At 31.7% G+C, this 12,005-nt stretch overlaps 1 protein-coding gene across 2 annotated transcripts; it reads right to left on the minus strand.

The window, feature by feature from the left end:
• Positions 1-7,838: 7,838 nt before the first annotated feature.
• On the minus strand, positions 7,839-11,613 carry LOC128173260 (uncharacterized). Of its 2 annotated transcripts, XM_052838976.1 has the most exons (3): positions 11,377-11,613; positions 10,826-10,881; positions 7,839-8,498 (listed from the first exon to the last, which is right to left on the minus strand). In XM_052838976.1, exons 2-3 carry the CDS (start codon positions 10,864-10,866, stop codon positions 8,063-8,065), a joined length of 477 nt encoding a protein of 158 aa, XP_052694936.1. In that variant the 5' UTR covers positions 10,867-10,881; positions 11,377-11,613; the 3' UTR covers positions 7,839-8,062. The 2 variants fall into 2 exon arrangements, with proteins under 2 accessions (XP_052694936.1, XP_052694937.1); XM_052838977.1 differs by lacking the exon at positions 11,377-11,613 and having other exon boundaries at positions 7,839-8,495; positions 10,826-10,957.
• Between the last annotated feature and the right edge of the window lie 392 nt (positions 11,614-12,005).

Genomic DNA, 12,005 nt, shown 5'->3' on the forward strand with positions numbered 1-12,005 from the left:
TGAAAATTGAAAAAAAAATACAAACCTTAAACCGATTAACAAATTAAATCATGCATTTTTGGTTCATTATCTTTATTTTGTTTAATAACCGGATGAACTGAGAGAGAGAGAGAGAGAGAGAGAGAGAGAGAGAGAGAGATTTTTTTTACCGATTAATTTATACATGTAATAGGAAACAAACATACTTTAATTAGTTTTATGCACATATTAAGATACAGAGACTGCGCTCATACCTACAATAATATTGAAACCCCCCAAAAATTATAAAGAATTTTATAACGGCAATCTGTGTCCATCAGAGCGGTGCTGATGATAGCGATCTGTGTTTAATGGAGCGACGATTAAAACCGCCTGCATGCTGGAACACCCCCCCCCCCTTCCTTGGAAATTATATTATCACTCGGATGACCCCCTCCCATCTCTATAAAAGAGCTTTTGCATTTAATATATGATTTTATTGTTCAGCTTGATCAATATTGACTTAAAGGCCACTTAAAGACAGTGTAAAGGCAGTGTAAAGAGAGCGTAAATGCCACTTAAAGATGCTTAAAGGTGGCTTAAAGGTGGCTTAAAGGTAGCTTAAAGAAGTTTGGACATTAAGGACCTATAAGCACTTGCTTAAAGGTGACTTAAAGGCGGCTTAAAGGTTGTATAGCCTTTAAGCTCCTTTAAGTCACCTTTAAGCCACCTTTAAGGACTTGCTTAAAGATGGTTTTTCGCCCTGTGTAAAATGTTCAACGTTCAGTAAGATTTCTTTTATACAGACACTAATGCCCGGGATAAAAATGTCATAGTCCGGATCAGCGTCACTTTTTTCGATTCAAAATTAATGCATTCACATCTTTTTCTTCCTATATTGTTGTACATACTTTTCTATTTTCAACTTTGCATTTTTTGGAATAAAGAAAATGATCTTAAAACTCAATTTTACTTTTTGTTTCTGAACAAATAATTATGACCAAACGCTGTATATACTTGTGGATACCAAACCTCTGAAGTACCTGCATCATATAACGTTACGCAGTTTAAGATATTTCTAGGAAAAATCTAAACACTATAAAGCTAAGACCTTTGGAAAAGAAAAAAAAATCATGGATCAGGACTATCTTCCCAAAATACGTTTTGATTAAAAAAAAAATAGAGCAATATATATATTTGAATTATTTATATCTTTGTACTCACAATTTACGAATAAGAAAAATAACTAGACACGATCTCGTTGCGAGCAACGAGGAGGTCTTCCGTGCGATTTTTTGAAGGTTATATGACCTTGACTTTGATATTTGACCCTTTATCTCCTTATTAGGGCAACAAAAAAAAATTGATGGTTGAATTTTATTAGGAACATCATTCTCAGCATGTTATTCTATATTGATTTTCAAAATAATGTTTTTTAAAATATTTGTTCTGTTTGAGGTATGTTATCAAAGTTTGGTACTTCTGGCCCCTTAAAACCCATTAAAACCCCTTAATACGGAACACATGATAAAATAATTATAATATGTTGTTAAATAAATGTGAGATGAACATTTTTGCTTCCTAAACATTTAACAAAACATTTTTCAGTGAAGTGCTATGGAAGAAAGACTTTAGAGCCCTTTTGGTCCCTAAATTGAGGGGCCAGCCCCTTTTTCTTGGCATCATACGAAAGTTCTTTTGATATTAAACATATTTTGTTCAACAAGTGTTTAGAAATTCTTTGCCGTTTTTGAGCTATCTGGGATATGACGTTTTAGGGGCCGACCCCTAATCTCCTTATTGGGGCCAGATAACGAAAATTTTATGATTGAATATTGTTTTAAACATCATTCTAATCATCTTTTATTCTATATTGCTTTTCAAAATATTTGTCCTTTTTGAGATATATTCGATCGAAGTTTTGGACTTTTGGCCCCTTAAAACCCCTAATTACGTAACGCATAATAAAAATTTTATAATGTATAGTTTAATTAGTAAAGGATGAACATTTTTGCTTCTTAAACATATAAAAAAATATTTCTCAGTAAAGTGCTATGGAAGACAGACTTTAGAGCCCTTTTGGCCCCTAAATTGAAGGGCCAGCCCTTTTTTCTTGGCATCATACGAAAGTTCTTTTGATATTAAACATATTTTGTACAACAAGTGTTTAGAAATTCTTTGCCGTTTTTGAGCTATCTGGGATATGATATTTAAGGGGCCGACCCCTAATCTCCTTATTGGGGCCAGATAACGAAAATTTTATGATTGAATATTGTTTAAAACATCATTCTAAGCATCTTTTATTCTATATTGCTTTTTAAAATATTTGTCCTTTTTGAGATATATTCGATCGAAATTTTGGACATTTGGCCCCTTAAAACCCCTAATTACGTAACGCATAATGAAATTTTTATAAAGTATAGTTTTATTAGTAAAAGATGAACATTTTTGCTTCTTAAACATATAACAAAACATTTTTCAGTAAAGTGCTATAGAAGAAAGACGTAAGAGCCCTTTTGGCCCCTAAATTGAAGGGCCAGCCCCTTTTTCTTGGCATCATACGAAAGTTCTTTTGATATTAAACATATTTTGTTCAACAAGTGTTTAGAAATTCTTTGCCGTTTAAGAGCTATCTGGGAAAGGACATTTTAGGGGCCGACCCCTAATCTCCTTATTGGGGCCAGATAACGAAAATTCTATGATTGAATATTGTTTTAAACATCATTCTAAGCATCTTTTATTCTATATTGCTTTTCAAAATATTTCTCCTTTTTGAGATATATTCGATCGAAGTTTTGGATTTTTGGCCCCTTAAAACCCCTAATTACGTAACGCATAATAAAAAATTTATAATGTATAGTTTTATTAGTAAAAGATGAACATTTTTGTTTCTTACACATATTACAAAATATTTCTTAGTAAAGTGCTATGGGAGAAAGATTTTAGAGCCCTTTTGGCCCCTTATTTAAGAGACCAGCCCCTTTTTTGTTATCAAAATCCTGTAAATAGAAATTTTATTTGCTCTATATGTTATGGTAAAATATTTTCAGGAAAGGAGATAAAGAACGAAAACCATTAAAAATTACATCGTTTTTTTAAACTCGATTTTCGGGTCCAGGCGAGCTTCGACGCCTTTGAAGCCAGACAACCACAAATGCCTTTAAACACATCTACAATCTTTTGTCTACAATCCCTGAAAATTTAAATTCAATATCTTTTTTCGTTTAGGAGGAGATAGCAGGACAAAATGACCCTCTAAAAATCACTAAAACGTCAATATCTCCCGAACGGAAATGACGTCATTGAAATAAAAAATTATATATAAGGTTTTTATCAATATCTACTAGATCTGAAATTTTCACGAAAATCGGTCAAGTCGTTTTCAAAAAATCGCTTGTACAAAAAAGCGTAAGAAAAAAAAATAAAAGGGAAAAAGAAACAAAGCAATAACAATAAGGTCTTCCGTTGGAAACGGAAGACCTTAATTAAAAATCTATTAAAAAAATGAATCGAAACTTATTTTAATTATTTGTCGTCGTTTTAACTTTTTATTGTATTGTCTAGGTATTCATTTTCTATCCTTTTGAAGGATATCAATCAATCAATATAAGGTGAAAACATTTGACCTTATCCAACAACCTTACGGCAATAACTGATAATAAATTTTAACGCTGTTAAATATAACTGATACCACTGAAATGTCTATACTGTTGATTGTATTTAAACAAATATAATAAAATCATTTTAGTTCAAGACATCGCAGGATATAGCTGGTTAAATCATAATTTTATAACAACAAGAAAATATATATCCTTATTGGTTCGGTTTGATGTAAAATGCATAAAGTTAATAAAAAAAAAAACAGCACGCATTTATGTAAGTAGTTAAAGTAAGAACACAATTTGTATCCAAAATTTTTTTGTCTTGAATTGGTAGAATTGTATATCTACAAAGCAACAGTATAGATAATAGTATATATTTCCAGCACCAAAAACAGCAAAGTCCTTAAGTTACAAGGCTTTGTCGTCAGAGTCAGTGAATTCTTTACACTAGTTTAATGACAACCAGAATGGGACGATAGATAATTCAGCTTAGTAAACAAAAAGCGTATTAGAGAATTATATAAAAATGATCTCCACTAGTTTACAATCTCTCTCTCTCTCTATCTCTCTCTCTCTCTCTCTCTCTCTCTCTCTCTCTCTCTCTCTCTCTCTCTTTCATCGGTTTACACTTTTAAGAACTTGAAATTCAATTCATGGAAATAAAAGACATTCTTAGCCCATGATTTGTTTTGAAAAAATTGTGCATTAATTTTGCATAAATGACACACAGCAAGGTTGATGCAACGTATATCGTTTGTTTTTTGCCTGCGCATTGCAAACATAATGAATAACAATGCTTTTCTTGAATACATTTTCCGATTTATAAAAATGATCAGTTTATGTTGTTATATTTCAGATTGTACCTCCCTAAATTAGCATAGGATGGAAAGGCGTTTATCGTAGGGGTCACAAAACAGTTATAATCGGTCTTCTAAGTCAGACATTTACGCTATCTATGATTTTACTTAAAACGCAAAATCAGCTGATCAGTTTCCATTCTTCGCGTGCAATGTATCTTCCCAAAAGTTATTTTGATTTGTGATGTCTACCTACGTCCAAAAGAAAACCCAACATATTTTGATATTTTTATTGATGAAGCAATAATGCTGATTGACACATTTGTAACATATCCCTTTTAGATTTGACGCTTGTTTTTTCAGTTTTTGCTGTTTAGGTTTTTGAAGCATATCAGATTTAAATCAAATAGTGAGGCACTATCTTAAATTTGCAGTGTAGCAGAAGATGCCTATTGTTAGAATGACCTATAGTTTCACAAAAAACACACAGTAAGCTTAATTTGGCTGCACGAGACAGCATGTACTGACTTCAATAATCTAAAAAAAACTTAAAACAAATACATCACGACAATTCTCTTCAATTATGTTTTTGATTTAGAAGATTCGATTAAAAATATATACCAGATTTTCTCTTCATGATATGTGGTCTAAAATAAATCCAAATCTTTATAATTGTACATTTTGTATTTTGAAAAAAAAATGACAATAACAAACCGTCAACCATTTCAAAAATCCATAAAACGAAATACAAATTCAAAGCAGAGCAACACAGACCTCCAAATAGATAGAGGTAGGATCAGGTGCCAATGAGGAGTAAGCATCCTTTGCTGACCGTGTGCTCTTTGTCGTAATCGGGGGGAAAACAGAAAAGTCCGTCGACAATTAGGTGGTTAATTGTGGTCTAACAATAAGTATGAAAAACGTCACTCAGCATGCAACCCAGTGACAGATTGTGGTTGCTGACAAGGTCATTGTATCGACAATAGAACTTACGAAAAGATGACTTCAGTTGAGACTGTTGATAGTCCTGTTTTATCAACTTGTTTGTCAGTAGCTTGTCTAGCCTTAGAAAATGTTCATACGAAGAACATGCCCTTGCGTATCAAATTAAATGAGAGATAAAAACACCATATGCAGGTGATGAAGGTATATTGCTACATAAGTAATCAAAAATGACTATAGAAAACATTTTGTTGTTAGATTACCATCAATGTCCATTTCCAGTAAAATATCTAAATATGAAACAGGTGACGCAGACTCTGTGGTATCCTTTATTTCAAGTTTACTGGGATATATCGAGTCGACGTAAAAATGGAAATAACAATTGTTAATTGTTAATACGTCGTTGATATACCTGACTGCTGAATTATTGAAGGCCACAGCGAGTGATTTATTTTTTTCACGTACAAATTTTTGAATAAATTCTGCTTCATAGGAATACACAAATAGATCTGCTAACAATGGGGCACAATTGTTACCCATGGGAATTCCAACAGAATTCTTGGAAGACATGATTTCCAAAAAAAACTACATAGATGTTGTCTATCAGAAACTCAACCATCTTTTTACAGTCAACTTCAGAGTACTTATCTGTGCAATCAGAATGGTTTTTTAATAAAGTAAATTTTTAGATTTCCAAAGAAAGGTAAGAATTTTTAGGATTTCCATTTTTATTGAAGAAACAACTGTCGATGATATCAAAACGCCTAGATTTTAATTTGTCATGAAGAATGGTTGTATAAATAGTTGAAAATCTGACGTTTTGATTCCGTTGATTTTGGTAACATTTTGTGACCTCAAAGTTTCTAATAATTCTTTAGAGTTGTTTAGTATCCACATCTGATACCTACCATTGTGGATTATATTGTTGTACAATACTCTTGAAGTTTCTCATTCACTGCTGTAAGAGTTTTAGCAAGGGGTAAAGAAAGAGGCTTGGTAGAACATTTACTGGAACCTGTTATATATCTCTATTTTTAAAGACTTTTGTGATGCTTCGGAAACCAGTTTCCTGCTTGGAAAGGCTGCTATGGGTGTAAATAGGATTGTCATGTGTAGAATCGAAACCTTGTTCGTTGAAAATGCAATTTATACAATGTGCCTTACTTGCCTTATCAGCAGGGACCAGCACATACTGATCGTGCAATTGATGTAGTTCTTTTCTCACTTTTGCTTTATTGAAAACAGAAGGATAGATGCATGGTTATGTAAAAAAGTATAACTAACCATGTAACTCAATAAAAAAACCGATATTAATATAGAATATCTCATGATTTGCGATGACCTGTTATAATTGTCATTCAAAGAGTTGAGCGTTTTCTATCCCCAAGCCTTGGCGTGGGATAGAAAAAAGCAACGAGTTGAATAATAATCATTTAATTATCATTAATAATAAATCTTATTAACTAAGAAGTACGAATATCTTAGAATCAGATAGTTGTTACTGATTAAACAGTATAAAAAACTAATAAAATGAAATAAATGTATACTCGGTTCATAAAAACTTAAGTTAAACCTTTTTTAAATGTTACTCTAAGCAATTTGGCATAACCAACACCTACTCAAATGTTGCAACTCCAAGAAATCGTACAAATGCTAAATTATATAAACAATCATAACGATATGCATACATAGGTGCTTAAATTTATATTGAAAAAAAAACACGATTTAGTTGACCGTCAGAGGAAAGGAAAGAACCTGATATAATTTCCATGTGTAATCTGGATTTTATTCTAACTTTCAATGAGATAAGATATCGCATAATATTTTATTGAAACAAAACACACTTGTAAACTTAGAAACGATCAATGAAAATGTTTTATAAATAAAAAAATGAAAAAATACCCTTATAAATGATTTATATAGTCCTCTTCTCAGCTATTTTATCTCATCTTCACACACCTCAATGAAGCCAGTATGTATTGAACAATCGTTTTAATAATCGTTTAATAATCGTTAAACTTAAAAATAAACTCTGTCATGATTGAAGAAGATAAATTGAGAAAAGATATCTCAATATTCATTCTAATTTTATTCCAAAGAGGGTATGAATTGCCTGTACGAAGATGGAATCTAAGTAGGTCAATGATTAACATACTAGTACTGTAAAAGTGGTTATTTACGCTAAGTACGCGTTTCCTATGGTCAAAATATACGCGTGGACATTAAATACGCGTTTACGTGATTTAACCACTCTAAATTGTTTAATATTTTACCATACGCGCGGGGGTATTTTACGCGGTTTTAAGCTTACCTCGTAACTAGTAAAAATTCCCACTAAGCGTAAATAACCACTTTTACAGTATGCAAATAAGATAAGAAGAAATCGTATAATCTTTGAATAAATGAATACACACTTTTTTAAATTCCAACCCATCAAATAAAAATATTTTATAAATAAAGAATTACTTCTATCAGCAAATTAGCGAATCGTTATTTGACATCTGACGACATGATTATGCTACTCTTCAAACAATTTTCACACAACAACACGTATTTTGGACAATGCTTTATACCATGACCTAGGAGGGATTTTTACATTTTAACTTTCTATGTCATAAATACAAGACAGAGTACATACGCAGAATAGTTGTTGATACTATTTTCATTAGCAGGCAACATTATTTGGTTTATTGTCATATGAACAAGATCAAAATACTTAAATTGCGTAATAAACACTACTGCAAAGTATGTGTCCAAATTTATTCATCTCCATGAAGAGTTGTAGGGCGGAGGCTGAATCATAACTGTATTATGAGTATTCGTAACCATGTCATTATCAAAAGCAGGTGCTGTTGGTGTTCTTTGTATTCGTTCATGTTCCATTCTACCTTTACCGGTATCAGGATAGGCAAAAGTAGAGGATCTGTCGGTCCTACAAGTTGTGTTGTCATTATGCGTTGAACTGTACTCATGTAGAATGCGGAAGTATTCACCATTAGCACTCTGTAACACTATTGTACCAGGGGTAAGCTCGTGAGCGAAAATGGGATTCCCCGGGAAAGGTTGAGGACCTTTACTCGTGTGTTCATCGTCATCATCGCATGCACACATTTTTGTAATTAAATACAGAACAAGAACCAGTACTATAGCTCCAAATACAATCATAAGGATTCCGTAAAAGGTTTCATTCTTTATTCTGCTGAAATAGAAATCATGTTTTTAATTCTTAAAAGAAAACATACTTTATTTTACAACTGTTTTCTGTCAAGATACAGTTGTAATTAAATAAATTAAAACCTATAAAAATGGAAAGCAAAAAACAAAATCATACTCTTTAGGAAGTGTCATGATTTACCATAAAGAGGATGGTTTTTGAAAGTAAGAATCGAAATTTGGTGGCCAAGTATAATCACAGATTTTCTTCATACTTGACAATTTGATAGACTTTGGTGAGTAAAAAAGCCTAACACCATTTGTTTGTTGCTATGTGGTCCCGTTACCATGGTAACCGACGGTAAAGTTGTAAAAATGGCATTTAATGCTTTTCTGAGAACATATTGTGAGTAATGTGCACAACTTGGGGATTCCAGGGTAGAATATGTCATTAAAAATAGTTTTCATTTTTCAAAAGCAAGAAACACATTCATGAAGAAACGCTTATCTTTAGAGTGTTTCTATAGCTACTAAACAGAAATTTTAAAATCTGTTTTCTTCATTTAATTTGAGTAAAAGTGCAAATCTTGGATTTTTTGGTAAACGCTATTAGAATTGTTCAATTCAGAATTTAAATATGAAAGTTGAGAACCATTGCTATGGTAACAAGTTTTAAAATAGGAAAAATTATAATATTTTTAGGCATTTTTAATAGATATTAATCACTTAAAATGAATTAATATATAAAATCAACTGGTGAGAAAAAATAAAGAATGTCTTTAACGTTAATGACAATTGAAAGAAATCTGATAGGTTCTCTAAATAATTGCCGTTGCTATGGACTTTTCAAAAAGTAAGAATTTCTGTGTGGTTTTTCTTTTCGCAACTTAATTTTCCATAGCAACAACATTTGTGTGTTGCAAAACAAAGCTTTTTGTGGTATATAATGAAAATTTAGGTACATTTTTTACAAGTTCCCACTAAAACAATTGCAAAACATTTCTTAAATCAGTAATTAAAGCATATCAAAATCATCTTAAATTTCTTAGTTTTTCCAATTTTTTGGCCTTGTTGTCATAGCAACGGATGTCAATTTTCATAATAAAATATATATATTGCATGGACATTGATATGGATGTAAAAAACTAACAGTTTCCCATTTCGGCTTATTAAAAAACGCAAAAAACCTCATTTAAAAAATTTGTGACGGTTTCCATAATAATACTCTAAAAGTATTAGCTTCTCCATCAGTTTTCTGATATAATTAAAGAATTGAAAATAGGACAAAGGTTGTTTCTATAGAATTGAATGATTTATTTTTGACGTCGTCGTGTCAATAACTGTCGTCAGTTGAGCAGACAAATTGATTAACGAGCGTTAGCGCGTTATGTTGATTTGTCTGCGTAACTGACGGTAGGTATTGACTCGACAACGCGTCAAAAATAAATCATATAGTGCTTATATTTACATTCCCTTACTGATGAAATCAATCATTTACTTAGATAAATCGATAGATATTGTAGATCACGGAGGGAGTAAATTAGTAACAGCAAGAACAGCTGTTTTACAAAACCGGTTTAAAAACTGGTTAAGACGTAGAGTGTTGGGTTGAGATCGACAAGCATGAAACTATAATCAATGAAAAATAACTCTTGAAATTTTGCCTTTAACAATAAAGTAAACTTTTTTGTTGATTTATTGTAAAACATAATGTTTTGTCAACATTCAGGAACAATTCTATTTAACCAATAGCATAGAAATCATTGTTTGAAAACTACTTGCGTAAATTACATGTAAATTCATACGCAATGATTAATTGTTGCTTTTAGAGGCATTTAAAGAATTTAAAGAAAAATACAGTAGAATGTAAACATATATCATTATACATACATACATTAGTGGGCAAAACCTCCTAATATGGCTTCATAGCAGGTAAGTTGTGTTATTTTTCCATCTTTAGCCTCGATTACTATGGCAACGATTACCTCCAGCAACGAACTTTTAGTGGGTTTTTTACGTTTGAGACCTAGGTGTGTCCATGTATAAAATATAAGGAAAATTGGTGACTATGCGTGGCCAGACTTTTTTTATAAATTTAGATTGAATACTTTTAAATTGCGAAAGACCCGTTTTACATACTTTCTTGTACAAAAATATGAATTGCTAATGATGAAGTTTTTTTAAAGATGTTTAATAGTCAACAGTACAATGATTCCTTAAGGGAAAATGTATCATCGAAAAAAATATCAAAGACTTGTGGTGATGACGAACAGTGTTCAAAATCAAAATCATACGTCAAAAGGAAAAATACAAACACGGACCTTTTAAAACATAAGATGTAGGATCAGGTGCATTTTGAAAATAAATACTTACTGGTAGAAAAAGTTGTCACCTTCCTTGCTTATAAAGACCATCTCACTAGAATTTACCTAAAGGTAACGAAAAAGATTACACTTAATAATGGGTGAGGCGGGTCATTGTGTAAACGTACACTGTATGCATGCACATGGCCAATATAATCAATACACGAACGTTGACACGCGCCAGCTGTGCCTTGGATGCAAGCAAATTGTTAACAATTGATTCGTAAATATCTGATTTACGTGAACAAAACTCCTGTTTTAATCAATGTATAACAATTAATGAAACCACAATTCTAATAGCAGTTTAGTTTTATGTACAGTTTTAAATGCATGTAGAAACAAACGACCCAATCAAAAGAAGCATTCATCGCGCAATTAGTCCCCCTTCCCCCTCAATTGTGACCAGTTCTAGACCTTTTAATTAACATTAAACATACAGTTGATTAAATGTCATAGGCTTATCGTGTACCCATTGAAGTTCGCAAATTTAACGCTTAGTATTTACATGTATAATTAATACAACAAAATAATTTAATACTCTTGACAAACTTTGCCGCTTACCTGTTCACAACCTCACAGTATCAAGTTGTCATCCATCGCTAATTCACGTCTACTTGAAGAGATTAAAATGTCCCCCTGGCGATTGCACATTTAAAACTTTTAAATTTCATTGATAAAAGATTAGAATGCAGAATTCAGTTAATCTTTTTACATCGTTTTATTTTCAAAAACGTTGTTTTGATCAGTATCACATCTGCTATGAATAAAAAGAAAACTATACAGGATCGCAGCTGTTTTGGATAGATCAATTGACAAAAAAAAATACGTTTCAATTTAAGCTGATAATAAGAGGCTTACTAGTCTACATAGACGAACACATATATCGATTAAATAAACTGCTCACAATCGTTATCTTCCCTGAAGTACTACAATAATATAACACGCAATTATTAGCCATTTTGATTTTAGCTTGATATCAAAAAACCAAACTGAATTATCACTTAATTTTCAATGTACGACTGCCTCGAATTGGTAATATCCTGTTCTATTCTATATCAAAACAACCTTATATTTGATAGTTAGAACACCTTTTAAAAATCACGCAGAACACAATACGTTTGGATATGTTATTATTGGCGATACATGTCAATTTTTCACTCATTAAATTGGACTTAATTCACTTTTTAAAA

This window comes from Crassostrea angulata, chromosome 2, assembly GCF_025612915.1.
Source record: "Crassostrea angulata isolate pt1a10 chromosome 2, ASM2561291v2, whole genome shotgun sequence".
Taxonomy (NCBI): domain Eukaryota; kingdom Metazoa; phylum Mollusca; class Bivalvia; order Ostreida; family Ostreidae; genus Magallana; species Magallana angulata.

Excerpts from the sequence above, each read along its gene's own strand:
- LOC128173260 (XM_052838976.1), bottom strand. The coding sequence starts at position 10,866 with ATGGTCTTTATAAGCAAGGAAGGTGACAACTTTTTCTACCA. Across the intron at positions 8,499-10,825 it reads GGTGACAACTTTTTCTACCA|CAGAATAAAGAATGAAACCT; the intron begins GTAAGTATTTAT and ends TTTCTATTTCAG.